Source organism: Lagopus leucura, unplaced genomic scaffold (genome assembly GCF_019238085.1).
Source record: "Lagopus leucura isolate 7727_CA_CO unplaced genomic scaffold, USGS_WTPT01 Super-Scaffold_100157, whole genome shotgun sequence".
NCBI lineage: Eukaryota > Metazoa > Chordata > Aves > Galliformes > Phasianidae > Lagopus > Lagopus leucura.
Window position 1 is genome coordinate 272,834 of NW_024962334.1, and position 26,223 is coordinate 299,056.

Genomic DNA, 26,223 nt, shown 5'->3' on the forward strand with positions numbered 1-26,223 from the left:
CTGTAACTAAGTTAACTTTTTTTATGCACTTAGATCTTTTTATGGCAAATAAGTGTTTGGCCCCATATGTATTTGAGCAAACAAAAAATTATGAGGGGAGCTGCTATGGGGTGGTCAGAATGCTGCTGGCCATATACTGTTGAAATCTTAACAGAAGCAAACTATTTACTTTTGCTGCCCAGATCTTAACAAACGTTCGTCCTTTATCTTCTGTTTACTGCATAGAGGACATGATGCGCCTGATGGAGGGGACGTATTTTGCATATGGTTTAAAACATGTTTGGTAGGAAGCCATCAAAGTTGTCTGTCCTCATAGGACAGGGGAAGATAGCAAGTCCTGGTGGACCAACCTGAAGCCTCTTCAGAGCTTGTTATGTCTACTTTTCCTTTCATGACCTCACAGACTGGCAAGGTCCTTCTGCTGACTATGTACTCCTGCCCTCTCCCTCTCCTTGTAAGAGCTGTTTGCAATACAGAAGTACATGGAACACCACGGTGACCCAAATTGACAAGCTTTCTTGAGCTAAAAAAGCCTTCATTTCATTTACTTATTTATTGTTCTGCACTATTAGGGGTTTGGATCAACTCTTTGGCACGATTCATTGAGCAGTCCCATGAGAGAGGGAGAAGTGCGTGAGGAACCATGCCCTCAGCCTGCTGTGTCAGAGCTAGAAAGCAGTGAAAAAGGCTGTGCTTTTTGGGTCAACTGAGCCAACTTCAGAGTTCTGGCTCTTCTGTGATCTCAAGCGAATAGATCTGCAGGCAAGCTGTTTCCCTAGGGCTCGTTTTGGTGACCTGGTTGTCTCTGGTTCCACAGAGATGATGTTGGTAGATGGTAGGCATGGGCCTGGAAGACAAGGCCATAGAGGGCTGCTCTTTCCACCCGTCTTTAAATTCAAGCTGTAAAAACTGTGTAAAAACTGCACCTTCTGCATAGTTTTGTGTTCTTCCCTAATCCCTGGGCAAAAGCTGGACAATAACATTGCTTAAAATTCCAGAAGAAGTCGGTAGGACTCCTACTTTTCCAACAGTGCAAAGCCTCTTTACTCGCATCTCCAACAGCAGTGCATTTTCCAGTGCAGACCAATATGTGAAAATTTTTCTAACTTTATACACTCGAAATATGATCATGCCACAGAATAAGACCTGTCCTGTGTCTCTGTCTAATAATCTGTGATCCCCATATGCAAAAGAACTCAGATGCAGATTTTAAACATGAACACATTTAAACACTTAACTTTGAAACTGGAGCAGAAAATCCTGCCTAGGAAATTCTCATCCATTACAGAAATTTGAGGCAAATATAAACAGGGTCATTTTCTACACTTGATGCTCTTGTAGGTGGTGTAATCGCAGTCCGTGTTAAGCTGCTCCCACGTGCAGCTGCTACTCTGATCACAAATACAATAATGCTTATGTAGATGTATAATGAGAAATAACTGAAGAATGTAAGTGAATGACCTGTTTCAAACACAGATGAAGAGTATTTCGTCTGTAGTTCGTCACTGTAGCTCCTTAATGGTGATGACTGTACTGAGAAGTAACATGTGTTCAATGAATGGTTTTGGCAGTGGATAAGTATGTTTTTTATCATTGATTATTAAGTTTTTTTTCCTACTAGTGAAACATCAATTGTTTGGTAAATCTTTAACAGGTGTCTTCCCTCTGAAACTTGTATCCAGCTCTGTCAAGTATATTTGTTATTTGCCTTATGGCAACCCATACAATGGTGTTGCAGTTTGTAACTGGTGTTTTTCAAAATTATGGCTCTGTGAAGGCATAATTTCTTGAGATCAGGCCTGACATACATTATAATAATGATGAGATGAAGGCCTCCTTTTGATCCCACCCAAGAGCCAAGTTGGGTTGAAGTTTTCTACCTGAAAGGTGTTTTGAAGTCTTCTATAGGATTTATTTATGTATTACTCTCCCTTCCTCCATATTGCAATAACATAAAGATGTTTTAATGTTTGGTGGATGAGTGCAGAGTTTCTGGGGCTTGCCTGTTTATAATGCTGATGCATCTGTTTGCCTAGGAAATATTGTATGCTCTCAGTGCTGTTGCCATTAGGTTCGTGCACATTAGACACATCTGTGTTTCTCACTGTGCTGATGCTTCAGTTACGGTGATTCTTGTAAAAACTGGATGGGCAACAAGTTTTGGAGTTGTTCAACTCTCTGTAGCTGATCTTGATTTCCTTCGTGAAGCTTTCTTCTTTCTTCCACAGTTTGTCAAGGGACAAATAACAAGTTGACCCAGCTGGGGCACGTGGAAGACCATTTCACCAGCCTGCAGAGAATGTACAACAACTGCGAAGTGGTACTGAGTAACCTGGAGATTACCTACGTGGAGCATAACCGTGACCTCTCCTTCCTTAAGGTTAGTGGTTTCGGCCAACATGGCTTATTTCGGTAAAGGAATCTTACTGCATTTCTGAGTGCAAAGGATCAGCTATCTATCTATAAAATGCTGTAGTGATCCAAGAACGGTAATTGTCAGAGATATTGCAAATCACAGTCACAACATGTCTGTAGGCTGCAGGTTATGCTCAGCCCAATTACACAAAATCATTTACTTTGAGAAATAGCTTCTCAAGTATTGACCCGACCTATTTTGGTTGCCTATTTTTGGTTGCAGATGGATTTGTAATTTTCAGAAATTATCACATGCTTACCCTTTGTCTCCCTCTGAGAGGGCAAAAGTCTTTGTTATATGATAGGGCAAAGCAAATGGCAAAGTGAGTGGCAATCACTGATCGCAGGCTTTGATGTGTGGAGGCTGTTACCCTTCTCTGCAATCTGTGATCCATTTCCACATGTGATGGTGAGTGCCTCACCATCTATCAGCACCTGTGTCCCAAGGAAGCAGGCAGCTGCATTCTGCACCAGCTGTGTGCTTTTTGTGACCTTCAAGGTAATCCTCTGCACTTAACACACAGACTATTCCCATCACAACATTTGTTCTGTGCACAACTGCATGAGCTACCACAGCCAACTGGGAAGAGAACAGACAGGATGGATGTTAAAATGCAGCCAGAGCATGAGGAGGAGAAGTCTGTCATTGGCACCTCCAGGTTCCCCACCAACAGACACTGGGTAAAGGGTACAGTTCTGCTCCCCCCTGTCAGAATGCACTAGTGGCAGCAGCACTGCACATTAGGGTTTATGTTTTTAAAGAAGTTTTAAATGCTTTGCTTTTGGCATCCCTGGTATGTCAGATTAGGAGGTTTACAAAGAACAAGGCGGAAGGAGAAAATGCATGTTTTACATGAAAAATGTGTGTCTGGTACCAAGAACTCTTCTATGATGGATCTAAATAAGCAGGTCAGTCATCTGAGTTTAGAGAAATTTTCATGAGCTTTCCTCCTCACAGAACAAAGAAAGGGAAAAACACTGCAATAGCAAGCATGAACATCAGAAAATAGTTGTTTCAGACATACAGGTTATAAATATGATGGTATTGCCTTTTTTTTTTTCCAAGCACTGCTTGGCCATGAAGATCAGTGTCTCCAGGAACATAACAAGTCTTCTGAAAATTCACTAATAGACTTCATAGAAGAGAAGAATATCCTAAGTAGCCTGAGGGCTTTTTCATTTGCAGGGATTTTTTTTAGAAGATAGAAATGCACACATTTCACAGTACAAGACAGGAATTAACCTACAGCCATGGTCAGCGTTTCACTTGTCTTGTTGTCCTGTAAACGTCTATCGCTTGAGAGGTGATTGCCTGATCCTCCCCTCTGTTGAGCATTAGAGTGCTGGTTAGGGAAGAGGCATAGAAGATAAAGTATAAGACTTAATCAGGTGAAGTGTCTGTGCTGCAAATGGTTGAAGGTAAATATTCAGAGAAAGCATCATACACAGTTAGCATATCATATGTGCTTGCCCTCTTCTCCTGCATCCTCTAAGTATGCCTACTTGCCCTTGCTTGGGAACAAGATACAGGTAGTGACCAGCTGGTAGCTACTTTTAGGGTCATTTTATACCTGCTTAGCACAGTCAATCAAGCACAAAATACAAACATGAAGACGCATTTCTTCAGCTCCGTTTTTCATGTAGTCCCTTCTTGTTCTCCAATTTACTTAGTTCTTCTGAGACTGTTTTTTTGTTCATTAAAATTCAAAGATTGCATTGGGGGAGTGGGAGAAGGAAAGTAACCTTGTCAAGAGAATGAAAGATGATTTATAAATGCTGTGGATTAAGTGTCTTGTTTCTTCTCTCAGACCATACAGGAGGTTGCAGGCTATGTGCTCATTGCACTTAACATGGTGGACGTTATTCCCTTAGAAAACCTCCAGATTATCCGAGGGAATGTGCTTTACGACAACTCTTTCGCCCTGGCAGTTTTATCCAATTACCACATGAATAAAACCCAGGGACTTCGAGAGCTGCCGATGAAACGGCTATCAGGTGAGACCAGGGCAAAAGGTGGAGGCACCCGTAAGTAAACTTAGACCATTAAATTATTGATATCAAGACCAAATTGAAGATCTGCTCTCAAAGTCAATGCTTAAAAAACTGGGTGCAGTTTTCCGTTTTTCTATTCGCTTTCCAGCTGTACAGCCTTTTTCAGAACATGAAGAAAGTTCATAATTTGCCATTACAAAAGGACACGAAGTCCAAAGCATCAATAGGATGCTGAAATTTATTTGTATCCCCAAAATGGAAAAGAATCATCACTTCTTATTTTTTTTTAATTCTAGTGTAATTTACTATTTTCTGTTAATTTCCAGTGGGAGCTGGTGGTATGTGAAGAGCTGCAGAGTTGGGGTCTCATACGGTCTCTGGCTGATGGGTCAGGCTGTGCAAACCATCAGTGCTAGCAGATGCCTAATTCACTCTCTATCAGAGATCACAACCACTGCAGTGGAGGCACTGTAGCGGATGGCAGAACAGGCGATATGCCCAGTCTTCTGCCATACCGATTTATTACAGACTTTGTAGCAGCACACACTGAAAGGAATTGTTTGCATGAGGAGACTCAATTATGAGCTGAAGCAGGTGAAAACACATTACCTTCTGCTATGTCTGCCAAAGTCAGTGGCCTCTGGACGTGTCACTGTGTGAAAAGCTATATGTAGTGGCTTCTCAGTGGCATCCAACAGCAGGTAGCCCTCCAGAACCTGTCAGTCTGAGCCTGGAGTTGGTTGCGCTTCAAGTGTGTCTGTGCTGTGCAGGTTGTCAGCATAGTGTGAGTGAAATGAAGAAATCTGATTTTTGTTTTCCTTTCTTTAAATCACAGAGAGAGGGAAAAAACTTAAGAAAGGTGCTTCACTCATTAGTGTTTTTTCTTCATGGCAGAAATTCTCAATGGAGGTGTTAAAATCAGCAACAATCCCAAACTGTGCAACATGGACACTGTTCTGTGGAATGACATCATCGATACAAGCAGGAAGCCTCTCACAGTACTTGACTTTGCAAGCAATCTTTCTTCTTGTAAGTATTAATTTACCAAAATGCTATGAGCTTCCTCATTTCAGAGAGAAGAGCCAGCAACCAAACTCTCAGCTTTGGATTTCATATCCACCAGTTCTTATACACAGAGCCATCAAATCCAGTTCTGAGGGAAATCCATTCAGTTCTTCATCACTGACATGAGATTCAATGTTTTGTCATGTCTAGGTCCTTAACTCATAGCTCAAAGAAATTTTTATTGATTCCATGCAGTACCTTATGAATGCTTTTTTTCAAAGATAGCCACACAACTGAGAATAACATGCACTTGCATGTTTTCCAGGAGTCTTTAAATTTAAAGCAGCTATACAGGCACCTTCACATTTTTGCAATAAGGCACAATTTTCTATCAAGAGTGCTGTAAAAAAAACTCCTATGTTTTGTGATGCATGAATAATCCTTGAAAATGTCATTATAAGAGGTAAATAAATCTGAGCAAGAAGATACGCATGTGTTTAGAAGTTTGTGTAGGATATGCCTAAGGTAGGCTCAAGCTAATCACAGAATCACATAATACCAGGGATTGGAAGAGATCTTGCAAGATATCATGTCCAATCCCCCTGCTGAATTAGGAACACCTAGATCAGATCGCACAGGAACGAGGCCAGGAGGGTTTTGAATGTCTCCAGAAAAGGAGGAAAGGAGGCCCCAAACCCTCTCTGGGCAGCCTATTCCAGTGTTCTGTCACCCTCACTGTAAAGAAGTTTTTTTTCATATTTATGTGTTCCTGAGTTCCAACTTGCACCCATTGCCCCTTGTCCTGTCATTGGATGTCACTGAGAAGAGCCTGGATCCTTGAGCCTTGTGAGTTCTTGTGAAATCCCCTGTTGCTTCAAGGAAAGGAGTTTATTTTCACTTCTGAGCATTTCATTTCTGGCACTGTAAACTGGCGGGAAACATATTTTCTTTATCTTCTAGTTGTGTAATCGACAACTTCTGTGTTGACATATTTGCTGCAGAGCCTGAATGTAACCTAGCATTGCTGCAAACAGTGCAAGTCAGCACAGGATCCTGGCTCTGAATATCATGGAAAGTTAAACTTTAACTTTTTAACTTTGGAAAAAAACATAGTTCTTCAGTCCCAGAGCAAATCAGTCGACTCCTGGACAAGTACTGACATTTGTTCAGCTATGTGATCAGCAGTGAACGGGGGGGGGATCACGTGCCACTAGCAGGAGGAATTACTCTAATATGACGTGTCTCTTCAGTGTAGTGAATTCCAGATTAGTCTGCATAGACAGCCACTTATGGTCAATGGTGGTAGTGATCCTGTAATCTAAAATATGTTATTTCTCTGGGACACTGCTTGACACTGAAAGGGGAAAAAAAAAAGGAAAAAAAAAAGAAAGAGTACACACAGCAGGAAGAGGGAGGAAAGCAGATAAGAAAGGGATGCTTAGCAACAAGAACCCAGTGCTGAACATTGAAGGTGTACATCTGTCCCGATGCCTCTCCAGTGACAGCATAGACCTATGCTGAGGGATGTTTTTGGTTGAGAGCGGGAGGAGAGCGTAGTTCAGACAAGTCAAATTGTTTTGTGGCAGGAGTAGCTGGCAGTTACCTGTGAATCCAGTTGGTTTTGTTTTCTTCTTAGAAACATGTTGTTCAGAAACATTCATTTCCACATGGCCTGCAGCAAGCATCTGTCTCATGCCCGAATGCAGGCCAGTAGTGACTTGCAGCTTTATGCAAATCCAAGCCTGAGAGCCAGAAGGGCAGTTGCTGAAATTCCTGTACCTGGGAAAAATACTCCTCTTTTGTCTTTCCGGATCAGCAGGGTATTGCACTTGCTTGCTATGAGGAGTCTTGTAGTACTGCACAAAGGAAACCAACTATGAACAACAGATAAGGATTTTAGTTCCAGCACTCAAAATTTCTGAACACAGAATGTGAAGGCTCAAGGTTTTGTTTCCTGTGACACATATGGTGTTGTCACCCAGATTTTAAACAGCGTTTTTTATAATACTCCACTCTTATGTTTTAGGTCCGAAGTGCCATCCGAACTGCACAGAAGACCACTGCTGGGGTGCTGGTGAGCAGAACTGCCAGACTTGTAAGTGTGCAGATTAATTAGGAATTATCTTGAATGCTACAATCTGACATAGTAATCTTCTGCCTACTGAATAATTTACCTGGCAATTGAGCAGCATGTGTTTTACACTTGTCCTTTCTTTGTCCTCCTATGCTCATGCTCCTTGAAGCACAACACATGGCTTGCTTCTCCTTAGTAGGAGTCTTGTCATGTCTTAGTAGGCATGATAAGTGGCAATGGGTCTGAAACAAGTCTATATCACACATGTGCACATATGGCCTTCCTGCTCTGAAAAAAAACCTCAGTCATGAGGATCATTGAATCACAGAATGATTTGGATTGAAGAGACCATCCAAGGTCATCTGGTCAAAACCCTCTGCCCTGGGCAGGGACAACTTACTTAAATCCAATCATGTTGCTCAAAGAGCTCAAAGAGTATCCAGCTCCACTTTGAACACAAACAAGTTTGTTTGTAGACACAAGCAATGTCACCATCATGTGGGCAATAGCACTACGTATTGTACTCAGAAGACCTTTTGAACACTCAGTTATTTCTTAGTTTGTACATTTATATATTTGTGATTGTGAGCCTGTTCAGTTTTGTTGCATATGCTTTACTTCAAATTTTTGAAGGTAGCCTATTTTCCTGAAATTACAAGAGTAACATGCAATCAGAGTTGCTTGAGATTTTGCAAGACTTTATTTCTCCTAAGGTAAAGAGTGAGGAGGAAAGTTTTCTTTATACTTCATTATTTTCTTTTTCTATAATAATTGGGGAAAAACACAGTTTCTAATTTCTCTTGCTTGCCAGTTTTGCATAACCATGTAAAGCTCAATGGAAAGTTTGCTATACTTACACAAACGAATGCGACATTTTCCATTGTAAATAATGACTTAAACCTAAGTTTCATGCTTCTAAGCGTCAGACCAAGTATGTACAGCTTCTACAGCTGACAGAAAAATAAATGTAGAGCCTTTCTCTCTTATTTGGCTGCAAGCTTGGTTTTTTTTCTTGTGCCATTGCTGAGCTCACCAAGTTGCTTTCAAGGACAGTGCTCCCCACCACTAAGACAGAATAGCTGTTCCAGGGGCTTGCAAAAGATCATATCACAATCCTGCAGACTTCCAGCATTTGCAAACACTTGTTGGCTTCAGGAGGGTTATGTGGAGTACATAAAATGAAACCATTTGCAAGCTTTGGCTCTACTCTTGAAGCATTTGAGAATCTGAGCAGCTGAAAATGTATCCCACATTTTCATATGTGGGGAAGTTTGGTCTGCTATGTGTCTTTCCCCTTAGATGAATGTGGGATGTTCTGTACGAAATATAAATGTTTGCCATGATACATGTTTCCAGCAGGAAGCTTCAGTCAATAGCTATCAAAGTGATGAGCTGTTTTACTCCTATGCTGATGCTTATGAAAAAGTTGTATCAAAATGCTGTCCATGTTGAACAACGTACCTTTTTTTTCCCGTTTCTGCTTGAACAGAGGAGTTGCTGCCAGAGAAGCTAATATGTATTGTGCAAATCATGTGTTTCCTTGAAAAGACAATATGTTGCTTACAAGATACAAGAAAAATGGATAATGGAAAAATATAGTGTGGTTTAGGGAAAAAAAAAACAGTGATGGTTGTGTACCTGTATCAGGTTGCATTTTCTGATAACTCTCTGTTAGTTAACAACCATCTATTTCTGACTTATAGGATTTCCTGGTGGTGTTGTAACTAATTTCTGCCCAGCAGGGAAGCTGGTAGCAGTACTGCACTGTACAGGTGCTCAGGGTGCTGTAGTGAAGCACACTAGCAATCCCCCACTTTCTCTGTTGGGGACTCAGTCCCCTATTGCCTGAGTGCTGATCAGTGATTTTATTGTGGAGAAAAAGCAGACCACTTTTGGCCCATGGTACTGACATACACTATCCATTAATTTCTGCATTTCGTGGTGTTGTGCTTTTTTAAATTATTTTTATGATTACTATTCTATCTGCTTTGATATTCAAATTGAGATTATATCTGGATCTAAAAAATTATTGCAGGCAGCTTTTCCTCTCCTGTTAAAAGCTGATCCAGGATTAGCTTTTCCTTCGGGTTACATTGGTACAAACCCTGAGGAAGTTGAGTAATGAAGATAAAATTTGGCCAAGGAATTGAAGCTTAAAGAAAATAATATTGTATTCATATGAGATCAGTTTACTGAGTGGATGTCCCCTCTCTCTCCAAATTTCAGAAATATTTTTAGTCATCAAAGGAATCCTAAGACCGCACCAATGATACATAATTTCCCACTATTGCCCAGAGTTCTGGCAGTTCTCCTGTCATGTTGTTTTTCCGAAAGCTAGCACCAGTAGTAGCAGGTTACCTCAATAAAGCAGAGCCAAGCTGAAAGTTGCCTGACTCCGTGGAGTTATTCTCGATTCAGACAGCGATGCCAAAGGGGCCTGGATGCTCTTTCTAAGCAGGACATGATTTGCTGATCTGGAACAGAGTGCTTTGCACCCCACAAGAGCTGTATACATCCTCTTTTTGCCACCACCCACACCAGCTCTCACCCTTCCTAGCTTTTGCCTGATTTGTGGGCAGAACATGGGGGAACTAGCACAGATACTGCATCGGATGGTTGTTCTGCATTTATTGATCTCATTGCAGCCTAAACGTTCCTCATTTCTGTTCTTTTTCTTTCTTTTCTTTCTTTTCTTTCTTTTTTTTTCTTTCAGTAACAAAAGTCATCTGTGCCCAGCAATGCTCTGGGCGGTGCAGAGGAAAGGTGCCCAGTGACTGCTGCCACAATCAGTGTGCTGCAGGGTGCACGGGACCTCGGGAGAGCGACTGCCTGGTAAGGATGCTACAGCTTCATCAGTGCTTAAATCCCTAAACAGAGGAGCAGGCAGGCAGCTGAATGTTTTGCAACCTTCTTCCATCTGAGGAAGCTTCTGAGATATACTGACCCGTAGGATGCCATTTGGAATGGGAGCAAGCCATCTCTAGAACAGGCAGGGAAGAGGACACAAACCTTTCAACACTGGTCTTCAGTAACAAAGTTTCCCTGCCTGATTCTCAGTTGCTACAAACTTTGGGGTCCCTGGTGCTGTGGATGGGAAAAGGGCAAATCCAACTTTTTTAGGAATAAAAAATGTTATTGTCTGTCTACAAGAGTTTTCAGGGGTTAATACATGCTGTGCTTTTAACTTGTCCCTGGCTTTGCACTAAATTTAATTCTGAAGTAAGTGATGCTCATGTAATTCCCACAGAAACTGTCCAGTCTGTGTCTTGTTGCTGTTATCTGTATTCTGGCCACCCTAAGAAATTGCATAGCTAGGATGATCTTACTGGCTTGCAAGGAAGAGTTATTCTGTCTCATCTGGAAAACCAGGGACAAATAAAGGGGAAAAGGGACTGATTATTAATTTAATGCTGGATTGGGTTGGAAGAACCAACTTATCCTTCATAAAGAGCTTCTAAGTTGTTCATTACCGGCAGCCAAATAGAATGGCTTCCTTTTAATATTCAGCCACAAAAGTCAGTAATTGGCAGGAAAGAACTTGATTTGATTGAGGTTATTAAAAAGTGGCTGGCCAAGAAAAGTACTGTTTGTCTTGATCTGGTTACGGCTTGTAGGGAAAATTTCATCTGAGGCATGCAGATTCGCCCATGTTCCCATGTGAATCCCAGCAGTTCTTCTCCAGAGTGCCAAGTTTTCTTGTTCAGAACAAGAAAACCTTACATTTGCTCTTTTTTTTTTTTTTTCAAATGTCATACTAAATTGCCCTACCTGAAGTAACCTTTCACATCCTAAGCACTAGGGACCAGCCCTGGAGATGCTCAGGATTCCCATTAGAGCTAGGTGAGAAGCAGCACAGCTCACAGAAGTGTTTTTAAACAGCTAATGTAAAGACCTTGTAACGTTTTAATGGGTGCTGTTGTTTGACAGGCATGCCGCAAGTTTCGGGATGATGCTACCTGCAAGGACACGTGTCCCCCACTGGTCCTCTATAACCCCACCACCTACCAAATGGATGTCAACCCCGAGGGAAAATACAGCTTTGGAGCCACTTGTGTGAGGGAATGTCCACGTAAGTTCATTTCAGCTTGCAGCCGAAGAGAAAGACCTGTGTCACCCTCTGCATTACAGCCCAGCACATTCCTATTCTCTTCATTTCCTCTGGGAACTGAGAACAAGTGACAAGAGTCAGAAATGGCTTATGAAGACAATCAGCCTTTTTTAATCTTTCTGAATCCGTCAACTACTCTGATTATTAGCAGCTAAATTTTGACTTCTGAGGATTTTTTCTTAATGGAGAGAAAAGCATCTTAATAGAATCATCAACTCAATGGCCAGAAAAGACATATGGGAACAATCCTGTGTATTACTGACACAGTACCAACTCTTAACTGGTTCTTATTTAGTACAGATGGAAAGTCATTGGTTTAAACACTCTTTGAGAACTCCTGTGATCATTGCTTCCTTTACAGATGCTTTCTTTCTTTCAAGGTTTTCCATGACCATGGTCTTTTAGACAAATAAGACTTAAGTGTAAGAGAGAGTTCAGCATATAAACCTGGTATCCTTTTCTGAGGTTCATTGTTGCCCTTAGCCTGGAAGGATGTGTGAAAGTGAGGGTTCAAAAGGGCTGTGTATTGATTCAAATAACAACAGTGCTTGGAATCTGTCTTTTGCAATGTTGTTTCACTCTTCTGTGACCATTCTCCTCTGTTACAAAATGGTAATAGCACTCTATGTCTGTCTATCTTCAAAGGATGTGGAAATTAATAATTAATGTCTGTGTTTCATGCATGGCCAAAGGTCAAAAAACCTTATTTTTCCTAGTATTGAAGTACCTGTATCGCCTCCGGTACATGTCTCTTGTTTTTCAGTGTTCTCTGTCATCCTTGTTTTTCCAGACAACTATGTGGTGACAGATCATGGCTCCTGTGTTCGCTCATGCAACACTGATACCTACGAAGTGGAAGAAAATGGCGTTCGGAAGTGTAAAAAATGTGATGGGCTGTGCAGCAAAGGTATAAAAAGCATGGTGTGAAACAGTAAGGCTTTGAGATGATAGATGATTTATTAGAATAAATAGATGGAGTTCTGAACTGAATTGAGCCCTCGAAGTGCAAATTCAATACACATATCCACTGCTAGTTTGAAGTTTTGACAGGCTGTTTTCTCAGGAAGCATGGCAGCAGCGCATGCTTCAGCTGGGATATGCTGCAAATGTGCTTACACAGATAAACTGCACTTAATGTGTATCCCACACATCAGAATCCTTTATGTAGTCTTCTCAGTTCTCATCAACAGGAATAAAATGAAAATGGGACAAAGAGAAGGGCATGTGTCAGAATGTGTGTGTGGAGATGCAAAGACCAGGGCTGTACAGGTGTGCAAAAGAGAAGTGTTTTTCCTTTTGTGATTTCTGAAAAGCAACAATAGGCAAAAGATTTGTGACACTGATCTTACAGTGGTAGAATTGACCAAGCTTTTTGAACAGCAGTATTTTAGTATGTGTTTCCTTACATGTGATGATGCTTCTCTCTACCAAACTTTTGTGTCCCTATTTTAACAGTGTGCAATGGCATTGGAATAGGTGAACTTAAAGGGATCCTATCCATAAACGCCACAAACATCGACTCCTTCAAAAACTGTACAAAGATCAACGGGGATGTCAGCATTCTTCCTGTTGCATTTCTGGGGTGAGTTGCCTGCTGGTCACTGAGGACTGGAAGAGAGGGACTAGGGAGAAATTCAGGCTGATTCACTCTTCTCCCAACACCTCCTTCTGTTTGTTTCAGGGATGCCTTCACAAAGACACTACCCCTTGACCCTAAGAAGCTGGATGTCTTCAGAACAGTCAAAGAAATATCAGGTCAGTGACATGGGTTAAGCATGAGATATTATCTGAGTGGTACTGCCAAAAACCTAAAGCAAGAAGAAGAAAGTTCTCAAAGTTTGTGAGCAGAAGAGCAGGCAAATGGTTTCTGTTCCTGAGCTTGTAGGGTCACTGCTCACACTGGAGGTCAGCAGCATCTTGCCAGTATTATACCCACCCTGCCTCCCATCCAGGGATTTCCTTGGATGTTTCTGGTTTTTCCAGATCATCCCTCCTACTGAATTGTCTGCCCTACCGAGGACTAAAAGTAGAAGCAATTCTCAGCTACTCAAGAAGTGTGTGGTGATTCAGGGGCATGCCACTCTATCTGAAAATAGCCAAGTGTTTCTATTTGTGGAAAACCTTTCTGCAGCTCCTTAGGGAGCCATGCTCACTCTCTTGCATCATCCTCATGGAGACACATGGAGACACATGGAGACACTCTCTCCAGCCCAAAGAGCCCTGCCTGGAAATGAGCACAAAGTGGCCAAGAGCCACAAAGTATGAGAGTGCTTGACTGCAATCTTGCACAGGCATCAACTTGAAAGTAATTTTGTTCATCCAGTTATAAAACAAATGTAATGTCAGAGCCTGTGGATATGACTCCAGGTCCACTTCTCTTTATCTCTTTTACCTGTCTTTTTGCCTTCAGGGTAGCAGTGACTAACTTCAGAGTTTCATACTTCTTTGTGCAATTTCCCAAATTCTTTCCCTTCTCCAGAGTACCATACCTGAGCAGAGAAATTTGCTTGTCATAACAAATGCACTGTGAGCTGCTGGCTGTTCTGTGCCTACTTTTTCTCCTACTGAAGGGCAGCTCACAAAGGGGACAATGCCTCCTCATGCTGCAGGAAGCCCACAACCCCTCAAGCAAGGTACTCTTGTATCAAGAGCCATCATTGGCAGCTCAGTGTGTCAGATGCACAGCCCCTGACACACTGTTCTCTGGTGTTCCTGAGCGTTATGGTGAACTAAAGAGTAAACAGTAAAAGAGTTTACAAAGCAGTGTTTACAAATATCCCTAGCATGTCATGTTTAATTTTGAGATTCTCAGAAAAGCACGTGGAAAGCACAAGTGCCTTCTCCTGGCCGAAGAGAATCTCAAGAAGGACATTTCACCTCCAGTACTGACTGTGTTTGCATTATTATTATTTTTTTTAAATCTTCTTTTCTTTATTTCAGGATTTCTGTTGATCCAGGCCTGGCCTGATAATGCTACTGATCTCTATGCTTTTGAAAATCTGGAGATTATCCGAGGCCGAACCAAGCAGCAGTAAGTAAATGATGTGCCAGGATGCCTGTAAAAGGAGCTCTGCTGGGAGCTGCATTTCTCTGAACATACCAGGGTGCCTAGCACCGGGATATACGGGTGTCACAAAACTCATGCAAAACAGGAAATAGCCTGAAAGATGCTGAGCACCATTTTGGTAGCAGTAGAGTAAGATCAAATGCGCAACTCTGTACTGTTGTTAGAGCCTGCATCCAGCACCCATTTGAGTTTGCCCTGAGAGGAAGAGTGGCTTTGTGGACCAGCACAAAATAGCTTCTCTGCCTACTGCTATCCTTACCCATCATTCATTTGATGGAGTGCATGTGTCCTGCCAGATTTAGTTTAAAATTCCCATTAGAAAAAATTGATTACACAGCAATACATACCAAAAGATTATTTCTCCAAGTACAACCCTGCTTACTAATTCTTTTTTTTATGTGTCTTCTTTTTGTCCATTTCAGTGGCCAGTATTCCCTTGCTGTTGTTAACTTGAAAATACAGTCCTTGGGGCTGCGCTCCCTCAAGGAAATAAGTGATGGAGACATTGCCATTATGAAGAACAAGAACCTCTGCTATGCTGACACCATGAACTGGCGCAGCTTGTTTGCTACTCAGAGTCAGAAAACAAAAATAATACAGAACAGAAATAAAAATGACTGTAGTAAGTCAATCTGCTTTTCTGCCCTCGCAAATGCTCTTGATGAATTGGAAGAGCAATTAATGCAAAATTCATCAGAGATGCTGCTTTATAGAAGACAGTGAGGAGAAAAGGGAGTTGGTCCCACAGGGGATGTGGGCTTCATGGTGATCATACATCCTGTTATGGACACAGTGAGGGACAGAGAAGCCAGCTGTAGACATCAGGCTTGTTTGATAAAGTTAGTCACTCAGCAGTGGTTCCTGGGCCAAAATCTATTTATTTCTTTTAGCCAGAATGTGAATTTGCTACACATCAGAAAAGTGTCTCCTCTGGTACTGGTTTTGCTATACTGTAGGTCTGGTACATGGTCACAGTGGATCTCATTTTAATTTTGAAAGGCCAGAATTTGCTCCAAAAATAAAGGCCAGAAGTCAAGTTTTGGGAATTAGGAAAATTGTGATTATTCCTCTTCTACTAAGGTCATTCGTGTCTGCTTTGGAATAGTTTGAAAAAAAGTGATTGTCAGGATGAAGTCATTTGCCATCTGTATCTGCCCTTTCTCTTGCCCTGAAGTTCATGGTTTCTCTTTTCTCAGCTGCTGACAGGCATGTGTGTGACCCGCTGTGCTCGGACGTGGGCTGCTGGGGCCCAGGGCCTTTCCACTGCTTTTCCTGCAGGTTTTTCAGTCGCCAGAAGGAGTGTGTGAAACAGTGCAACATCCTGCAAGGGTAAGGGGCTGTGGGCCCTTGGGGGTTTTGGTTTTAGAATGCGTGTGGCTAGAAAGTGAGCAAGACGAAGGGTCTTTGGATTTTGGTGTGTTGGCAGAGGTGTTAGCCTGAGCAAAAAAGATATATATTCAGGGATTTTTTCAGGCATGGGGAAAAATTCAGGCCAGTTCTCAGCGTTGGTCATACCCACTGCTCCTGAGCATCAGGCCTGCTGCGAAGCTGTCAAGGAGGTGAAGCGCTGCCTTTCCTTCCCAAACGGTACAAAGGAATTTAAATCGCCAGTCTGTGCCGGTCATGTTAAACGCATCAGGCAAGAGTCAGAGATAGCTGTCACCATCAACCACAGAGGCAGTTGTAGAAACAAAGCCACTCCCCATAGGTTTCCTTGCTGCAAAGGCTCTCCTAGTTATACTCAACGTGTTGGATTTGCTGAACTGCAGCATGTTTCGTTAGATCAGAGCATACCTGGTGTGCTCTGGGGCTGTCACTGAAGGGACAGGGCGATCTTGCTCACCAGCCAGATTAGTAACTTGCCCTCCAATGTGCAGTGTTGCAGTTAAGGGAAAAATAGGCTCCATCTGCAGAGCACTGGGTGCAGTAATTTGAGGCAAAATATTGCTTCAGTTCTTCACAAGTCAAGGAAAGCATACCAGTGTCTTTGTATCAGGGCTGTGGCTGTTTTTTTTCAGTCAGTTCAGCATGTGATATAGGCAGGGAAAGCATGGCTAGCACCAAAAAATATGCTGATCTTCAGAAATGCACAATAGACTAATGCTTTGCCATCCACAAATTTGCTGGTGTAAACACTTCTGCCTTTGTTTCTTACTAAAATCTTTAGTGCTAAATAAGAACTTGACAGGATGCTCATGCCCATGATGACTTGTCTATCAACTTGCCATTCAGCAGCTGTCTTTTTCATAAGTGAATTCCCTCCAGCAGCTTTTATGATCTGAAGGGCAGATCTGGGTATTTTTTGTGTCCTGTGATGTGTAGATGTAGTTTAATTAATAACTCTATTACTTGAAGGAGAACAGCTTTATTGCTATTGAAACCATCTGCTCCCAACTTTCATATTTTAGTGATTAATTGTGTGTTGTAGGGAAGGCATGAATTTAATTATCAGAGCATTGCTGTTTAACTTTCCTAATTATTATTTGGAGCTTTAGAAACACTTGAAATTATTTTGCTGTTCTCTTTGCATCGCTACCATTTAAAAGCTTCTGAAAATATTTGAGAACATTCTGTGTCATGAGCTTAAAATGGAAAGTAAACTCATTTGTAGTGTGTGGCCTGGAGTGCCATGTGTTCCACTGCCATCTAAATTTCCCTTTCCCTTACCTCTCTGTAAGCTGAGAAAGTGCCCCTGGTGTGCTGACATCAGGCAAGATGGTCCCTACACCTCCTCTTGTATCAGGGCAATCATCCTGATGGATTCAAGCTGGGAAAGACAGGAGGTGGAGAGACGAACAAATTTTAATCCTCACTAATTAGCTGGGGCTTTATTATTTCTCTTTTTTCTTCTATTCCAGGGAGCCACGTGAGTTTGAAAGGGACTCAAAATGCCTCCCCTGCCACTCAGAGTGTCTGGTACAGAACTCCACTGCATACAACGCAACCTGCACTGGACCTGTAAGGATAGACCTGGCTTAGCATAACAGTACCTTGGGCTGTAGTTCGTTATAATGGGATGATCTTCAATTCCCATTTACTCTTTGCCACAGTCAGGCACAGGTGGGGGAGAGGGGAAAAAACCAAGAGAGAGAAGTTTAGGATGTGTTTTTCCCCCATCACATGTGTTATCCACATAGCCTCATAGTCACAGGGTCTTTCTTTCTTGTGTCTTTGTGGAAAAAAACACACACAAAGAAAACATAAGTGAAGATATAGTAATTTGGGGATGTGTAATTACTGAACAGCCAAGTTAGCATGAATAAATTACACTTCCTTGCTCGCAGGAAAAGAGTTGTTAAAATAGTGGATCAGCATCTTGAAAAGACCTGTTAAAATTGAGATTTAAAAAGTGCTTACTGAAAAATACCCAGGATACAGTTTTTACTTAAAACTGTTTTTAACTAACTAGGCTAAAGTTTATAGCCAATGTTAAAGTAATGTAGGCATGAAGTATGATAAAAGAAAAGCACTCAAAACAAAATGATTGGATTTTCTTACTTTATACAGTTAGATATATGTTCATACTTACACAAAATACTTTTACAAAAGTCAAAATGCTGCAGTCTTGCAGTCAGTCCTGAATCTTTCTCAGTGTTTTTTATATAATTTTTCTTTAATTTTTATGAAATGTTCAGTTTGGCAACTGTGAAAAATAATTTTAATCAGATAAAATTCATGTCTTAATGATAAACCTGTAACTCCCCTTAATCTTCCTCTGTCTCAACAAGCTTTTCTCACTAACTGAAATCAAATCACTTGCTTCTTCAGAGCACCTCTTGCCATCTCCTGCAGCCTCTGTATTTGACCCTTGCCCATCAGTCTGAGGAGTGACTGCTCAGCAATGTGAACTATTTCCATCCTCCCTTCCAGTTCAGACCACCTAAGGGATGCCATTAACATTATAAACTACTTCAGGTGGTGGCCACCCCTTGTTCCATATTTCCCAGCATCTAGTAATTAGTCAATTATATTAGCCCTTAGATATTACAGTAATTAAAGTAATCTTCACATCGCATGTCTTACTGTAATTCCACTGAAACAAACATTGTGGATCTGGCGTGGATTTTTTGTGGGTTTGTTTTTTCTATAGAATTTGACCCAGAATTACTGTTTTCCCTGATTTAAAATACTTACAGCATTCCAGATGCTGTCACAGTCTGAGTAAAAACAGCACTGCCAAAAATGGCCAGAGGCATTGCCTTTAAACGCAAATGAAATGCCATTCAAAGCAGAAAATGCATGGCATCCTTGGGTAGTTTCCATTTCCTGTGCTTCTCAACACAGAGAAACCAGGGAAATAACGATTTGGGGTCAGTACTTCAGAGAGAGATAAGCAGAGCCAGCCATCATTTTAAATCATGTGATGGTAGACTGCAGCAGGAAATAGCTTGGCCTGCTTTTCAACTTACCCCTTAATGGGGTTTCATTAAATTGTTCCCCATTTTAAACAAAAAATGTGAGCTTTTCCACCAGGCAGAGGGCAGAAAAAAAGGGCAGCAGGAACTATGCAGCAACAATCCCAACTTGAGGAAGAATTAGCTTTAAACACCAGGTATTGCCCTTTGTACAGTCCATCCTACAAGAGCAAAAACTCGTAAGTATTTCAGGTAGCAGGGTAATGAAATCACAAAATGCTGAAGATGTTCCACAGTTGAATGCACAGATTTTATGTTCTGCGTTTCTTCCTGGAGGAGCGTAAGGAAATCGTAGATGAGTTGTTTCTTTTCTTCTTTGCAGGGCCCAGACCACTGTGTGAAGTGTGCCCATTTTATAGATGGTCCCCACTGTGTGAAGACCTGCCCCGCAGGGGTGCTGGGTGAGAATGACACCCTCGTCTGGAAGTATGCAGATGCCAATGCTGTTTGCCAGCTCTGCCATCCAAACTGTACACGAGGGTGAGTGAAACCATGTTCTGAATGGAGAGGAAGAAGTGAACAGCTTGTTTCAGGCTTTCTCCCTTCCTGACTGGTCCCATTTCAAAACACCAGGAACAAAAAATAGCAGGAAGTGAAAGAGGTCAGGCATATACAGGTAATGTAAGCAAAGTGCAGTGGACTTTGTAAATAGGAAAAGTTCAGTTGCACTTCTTTACACAGAAGGATCTGGGTCATTTAAAACAGGGTTGTTTGCTTACTTTCTGGTATTTTACAGAGCTTTGCACTAGTGGTGCACTTTTTTTTTTCCACCTGGCTGGGCACAAGGTCCTCTGTTTTTGGGAGGAGCATCAGTGACATCTGGTGGATGCTGAGCTCCTGGGGCACCTTTGATTTTTTGGGAGGGAAATTCCAGTGGGCGTACCACAGTGATTTTCTTCCCCTTTTACTTTCCACATCCTAGCACATCCCAGAGTTCTTCTCCCCTGTTTCTCTTGTGACTGTTTGGGGATTTTGTACACCAGCTTTCTTCTGCTCTGCTTCTACAGCTAGGAATATATGCTCCATTAAAGACAGCAATGACCCAAAAGCCCTGGAATTACTCTGTATCTCCAGCAACTAACAAAACACACCAGCTTGATTATTCTGCTCCATGGTGAGGGATCTGATTTTCTGATGGATTATGGGAATCAAAATCATCCACATTCAGTGAAGTGGAAGAAAGGGGGACAGCACAACTGTAATTACTAGGACTAGATGATGAGTCCTGCCTCCAGAGTCTTCACCAGTGCTGTGTCTTATTGGTCCTTATGTTAAATACCAGGGGGTTTTAGGGGTGGCTGAGAAAGTGAGGTCTGATAAGGAAGCTTGCAGCGGCACAGTTCACACTCAATGCCTTTGTCATGTTCTAAAGGTTAATGACAAAGAAAAGGTGGAGGAAAATTCTTGTAAGGCTTTGAAAAGCCCAATGGTTTTCCATTTCTTTTATGATTTTGAAGTAACTTTGGCTGTTAAAACACAGTCCCCTCTGAAAGGCCATAAATCATAGCAGTGTGTCTGTATTACATCAAATGAGGATCTGTGGGTCGAGGAGAAAGTTATTCAAATATTGATGGATTTCGGAAATCTATAGCTGTGTCTGAATCAGGACAAGGAATATGTACATAGAGAGAGGAAATGCTGAGTTCAGGATGTAACACTTTCAGGGATTGTACAGAGCACAGATTTTGCAAAAAGTAGAGAAATATTTCAGAGACTACAACTGCTGCTAGATTCCACCCAGTACAGCCATAAGATCTTGAGGCAGTTTATAACACAAGGTGACATTTCTCATTTGGGTGTCATCATAAAATTCCACATTAAGAAAGATGGTTATATTGTATTGGATAGATACGTGTCATAGTCTTTATTTCTTCTTTGACTTGTGAAATGAATCAGAAAATTACATGGGATTTGAAAAACATACGCTGATCTGTCATTTTATTCCCAAACGCCTTTTAACTTTATCCCACCAGACTTAATATTGATGGATTTGTGTGGGAAATACTTTCCTTAAAAAAAGAGCACAGATGAAAATTTACCCCTCTTTTCCCTCCACGTTCTGGCCTAGAAAAATAACTGGTCAGTCATTCCTCAGACTTCAGGTACTATTTTTTTTTGCTGTTAGGAAGTGCATGAAGGCTTTGCCATAATAAAGTAGCATGAAAAACAGAATTTTTAGAAAGAATTAACTTGGAGGACTATGGTCACATTCTGGAATAATGCAAGAGTTTTTTTTTTTATTTCATATACCTAACAGGAGAAGTTGCACACGCTTTGTTACATTAGCATATAGAAATTCACATCCAGGTGACTGATAGAGTGTGATAGGCTGAGATCTTGGGTTCTAGATCACTTTTCTTTAAAGTGCCCAAAGAAATAAGCCTTGTAGAAAGTGAGATACATCTCCTGTGACCACAGGCAAGCTGGTGGTTCTGCTCTGCATGTGCAGCCTCGCTTTGCTTAGTTACACAACTAAGCAAACAAAACAAGCTGTAGGCAGACAGGGAATGCTAACAAAGAGGACTCCCAGGATCCAGGAACCAGTATGCACAGTACTTCCAGTATGTCCAGGACACCAGGATGCACATTCTTGCATGGGAGACCAGTGAACTCACAAGACCTTCCAGATGCTGGGTCTTGGAACACTGTGTTGGCCTCTGAACAAGTCAAATACATGGGGGAAGATCAGAGTAATGAAACCAAACAAATAAACAAAAACACAATAAAATGAGTACTTGCTTCCCCTCCTTACCCCCCTAGACCTAGGTCACTCCATGAAATAAAATCTTCAGCTCCACCTGCCATTTTGAATTTTTTTCTGTTTCCTCTTCTCAGTAAGAGGGAACTCAGAGCACTCTTCCTGGAACAGGTTTACTCCTTAACACATGCATGACCTCCTCTGTAGCTACTTTGGTATGATGGACCTTAAGTCAGCACAGAGAGCAGATACCACAAGCTGAACTCTCTCCTTGCTGTGCTCTGTTTTTCAGAGATGATGTAATCTCCTCTGTAATGCTCTCCTTCCTCAGCAGGCACCACAAAGACCACAGTTCCTATGAAGAGCATACATCTTGTAGCCCAGCAGCACTTAGGGAATGCACAGTGCCCCTCAAGCCTGTTAGAGCACAATGTGAATGCAGTCACTGTGTTTTCATCCATGTTGTTTTTTATATGAAGCCTGCCAAAATGAATTTTGGACCTTTTAAGTTCAAATGCAGGGAGAATGACTTGCTAGTAGAGTTTCTGTCTCTTTGGATAGCTGTCATACCTTTTTATATTACCAGTGGCGTAAGATCTGAGATTCTGAAAGAAAAATATCATGGACACTGTAGTCAAAGGGAGTGCTGTCAAATCCTGTTTTCTGATGCAAGCATGTATCTGCTACCGAAGCTTTCCTTCTCCGAAGAGGAAGATTTCCTTTTCCGAAGTCTGGAAATGGGAATCCTTAGCTTCTCAGGACACCGGGATAATACAGGAGGGTCTGCAGCTGTGCATTTCCTTGTAGCTTTCTGTCATCTTGTATTCCTCTTCAGTCAGCCCTGAGCCCTTCTTTGCTAGAACAAATGACCACATAGAACCAGAGCACTGCTGATAGCACACTGTCTATCACACAGCTGTCTCCATGGCTGTTTATTTTTGTGGCCTCTGAGTCTAAGCAAGCTGATCAGTTCTTTTGAAGCTGGTGGATAGGACAGCACATGTAGAAACCACAGAAATATATTCAAAATAAAGAAGCAGGGAATCCAGGCCCATTTGAAATCTGTGTATCTGTGTTCTCTCCCCACTCTAACACATAAAAAGATGTTTTAAAATATTCTTTATAATGATTACACAGCATAATTATACCTCTGTGTAAAAGGTTCTGGAGCAGGGCTATTGTGTGATGTTTGTTAGAGTGTGTGATTATTATAAATACCTGTGTTAGTGCTTGTACTGCTCTAAAACATAAAATTTCCATCAGTAGCACTCTTCTTAGTTGGAATTATAGGAGTAGGTATGCTAGAGCTAACATGTTAGTAGCACTCATTTGTTTTTACAGGTGCAAAGGACCAGGTCTTGAAGGATGTCCAAATGGGTGAGTATTCCATCTGCTATAATTTACAACAGAGTTTGAAAGAATGCATGTGTGTCTACATTTCTGCAGTGTCTGCTGGATGCTGTAACATTAGGCTGAAGCTTGGTAAAGTCCTGCTTCAGATTTGTATGAGGAAGTGACCTCATACAAATATATAGAAAAACTATAAAAATGACTAAGTAATTAAGAACTGTTCTTACTGGCACAAGATTCCAAAACTTGTTCTGCTTACTTGTCAAAAGAAAGATCAAGATGAGACCTGGGTTCTGATACTGGAAAGGAAAAGGAGGAAGCTGGAAAAAGAAAGGGTAATGGTTTAGAGGCAGAAAGATACATGTTTAGAACTGATGTAGTTAATTCCCTGCATTATAGGGAAGTAATTGCAGAGAACGTGGGGGCTTCTCCAGTCTGGAACCCCTACATCTTCAGCCTCTCCATGCAAAAATAGACATTCATTCTTCTCACGAGATCTTATTTTGCGTTGTTTGGCCTCTTAGCTTGCTCAAGAACATGCAAGAAGTCAACAGGTTTCTCGGACTAAGAGAGGAATTTAGTTTCTGACAATTATGTTATGCTATGGCAAGACAAATCCAGCTTAAAAATACTGTTAAAATATGACCTTTTTTAATAGTAATCCCCAAGGAAATCTGATGGATTTCCAAGTACAAACCAATAGGCAACCTTGGGATACAGGTTCTTCTTTTCAATTTAAGTCTGAAACCAGCTGGACCCTTATAAACAGGCAGCTATCAGTACATGCAATACAGATTGTTCACACGCTACCCAGCCTCAGTCATTTTGTACCTGGGGAGAAGGGCAGATAGTTTGAAGTACATCGTGACCCATGCGTCATGCACTCTCACAGTGATGATATAAATACTGCTGTCAGCTTCATCAATGGTATTACAGCTGTGTATTCCTTCTTGATATCACTTTACCTGCATGTGTACAAACCTGTAAGTACCTCATCTACATGGAGAGCTTTCTCTTTTCCCTCCTGCTTTGTGATGTTAAAATCACAAGGGTAAACAAGCAGACCCATCTCTGCAAGGCTCAGCACTTGGCCATAGGAGCACTTTTTTCCTGAGAAAATTGGTTTATTAAAGGTTGCTTTGCAAATATGGAAAGACAACTACAAAAGCAAACAGCACAGAAATGGGAGATACAGAAAAACAATCATCTGCAGGAGGAGGAGATGGCAGAGCAGTGGAGGAGAAATCTCCAGTGCAAAGCACAGTAGAAGTACAGATGGTCTCAAATCAGCTCAGTTCTTTTGATTTTTCACTATTCCCTGGCGATCAATAAACACAAAGGCTGGGTGAGGAACTTAAAAATACAGTTACACCAGACTCCCAAAATGTCAAATTGTTGTAGGGAGGTGTCCAATCAAAAATCAGAAATGTATATGCAACCTCTGTAGGTTTTTCCTGAATCACACACCTAAGCATTTTCTTCTCTTTCTGCATCTCTGGTGCCCGGCAGCTCCAAAACTCCATCCATCGCGGCTGGTGTTGTCGGAGGACTCCTGTGCCTGGTTGTGGTTGGTTTGGGCATCGGCCTGTACCTGCGGCGACGTCACATCGTGCGGAAGCGCACGCTGCGCAGGCTGCTGCAAGAGAGGGAGGTGAGCATTGCCAACTGCCAACCCTGCCTGCTTTCCTGAGGGCAATGGAGCCGGACCACCTTAAACCTGAGAGCTGCAGCACTGGGATCTGCCTCGTAATTCAATAAGCCCAGGCTTGGCTGCCGTGGCATCTGCCACACTCATTGGAAAAGAGGCAGTGGGCACCCAACACCTTCTCGTTTAATCTTAAGTCTGATCTCTGTGGATATAATTTTCCAAAGCCATAGGGATTTAGATGTATAAATCTCAGTGGCAATCACTGAAAATTGCTACTCGAGGAAAAGACTGCCTGAGGGGTGATGTGTAATATGCTTGCCATGTAAACCCTCAGCACTGAGTCATTTCTCCCTCCTGAGAAGCCAAGTGGCAACAAAAGAAAATCAACAAAGGGAAAAAACTGACTTACATATCAAAACAAGTGTTGAATATTTCTGTTTGGAGGCCATTGCTACTGTTTGCAACAAGGCTTAGATCAAATTTTAACAGTCAATTCAACTTTTCCTTTTCGATTTATACAGTGATTGTGCTCAGAGTTTAAACTGTTGTTTTTAAATGCTGTGGTCTGGGGGAGCTACTTCCAGTACCATGGGAATTTCATCTAATTAAACAAGAGCAAACCTGAAAGGTTGCAGGTGGTTCTTGCACATTACTTTAAACATTTTTATAATTTATATGCAAGTCGAAAAAAATAATCTTATTTAAGATCTGTGGTAATTGCACTGTTCTTTGTGCCATATTTTTTAAGTCTTTTATGTCTAAGTCTTCATTTGAACAGCAGTATTCCTTCATTTTCCTTCAAAATGGCAGCTGCTGTTCTGCTCAATTTCAGTGAACAGAAATGGTGTAGTGGAGCTTATTTTGATTTATTTTACCTCTGAAATTTGGAACAACTCTAGATATTTATTGCTGTAAGTCAGAGCAGAACTGCTTTCACATAAATTTCAGCTGGAATAATATGTTCATTATTTAAATGTAGGATTAATTTCCTTCCCAAATTGTGCTGCTTGCTGTACCCCAACCTGCGTCCTTCTAAAGCCTTGTTCTTCTGTCTGCACCAGCTTGTCGAACCGCTGACACCCAGTGGGGAGGCACCAAACCAGGCCCACCTGAGAATTTTAAAGGAAACAGAATTTAAAAAGGTCAAAGTTTTGGGTTCTGGAGCTTTTGGCACTGTTTATAAGGTAAGATCACAATGTTTCTCTTCCCCTCTTTGTCTTGTTCCCACACGGGAAAGCCACCCAAACAGAGCATGAATTGAGAGCTGAGGTTACTGTTGTAGATTTTTTTCACTTTCATAACTTGTATGTGTTGAACTGCCAGAGATACTACTAAAATTGTCTTTAACTCATTTATTAATTTGATAACATGGGATTTTTTTGTGTGTTGCTGAACCAGTGATTTATAAACTGGAAGTGGCCAGGTTTTCCTATTGCAGACGCCACAATGTG

General features: G+C 41.5%; 1 protein-coding gene across 4 annotated transcripts in view; it reads left to right on the forward strand.

Moving 5' to 3' along the window:
• The window catches only part of EGFR (epidermal growth factor receptor), a 147,597-nt gene that overhangs the window by 100,010 nt on the left and 21,364 nt on the right, over positions 1-26,223 (forward strand). For 3 of the 4 annotated variants that reach the window (XM_042889336.1, XM_042889337.1, XM_042889338.1), the window contains exons 2-18: positions 2,229-2,380; positions 4,224-4,410; positions 5,302-5,436; positions 7,439-7,507; positions 10,200-10,318; positions 11,414-11,555; positions 12,385-12,501; positions 13,050-13,176; positions 13,276-13,349; positions 14,535-14,625; positions 15,084-15,283; positions 15,858-15,990; positions 17,520-17,619; positions 19,399-19,556; positions 23,116-23,151; positions 24,634-24,775; positions 25,834-25,956. In XM_042889336.1, coding sequence (XP_042745270.1) covers positions 2,229-2,380; positions 4,224-4,410; positions 5,302-5,436; positions 7,439-7,507; positions 10,200-10,318; positions 11,414-11,555; positions 12,385-12,501; positions 13,050-13,176; positions 13,276-13,349; positions 14,535-14,625; positions 15,084-15,283; positions 15,858-15,990; positions 17,520-17,619; positions 19,399-19,556; positions 23,116-23,151; positions 24,634-24,775; positions 25,834-25,956 — 2,105 coding nt within the window. Of the gene's footprint in view, positions 1-1,744; positions 1,888-2,228; positions 2,381-4,223; positions 4,411-5,301; positions 5,437-7,438; positions 7,508-10,199; positions 10,319-11,413; positions 11,556-12,384; positions 12,502-13,049; positions 13,177-13,275; positions 13,350-14,534; positions 14,626-15,083; positions 15,284-15,857; positions 15,991-17,519; positions 17,620-19,398; positions 19,557-23,115; positions 23,152-24,633; positions 24,776-25,833; positions 25,957-26,223 lie in introns of those variants that run through there. The other variant, XM_042889339.1, reaches the window with a different exon arrangement.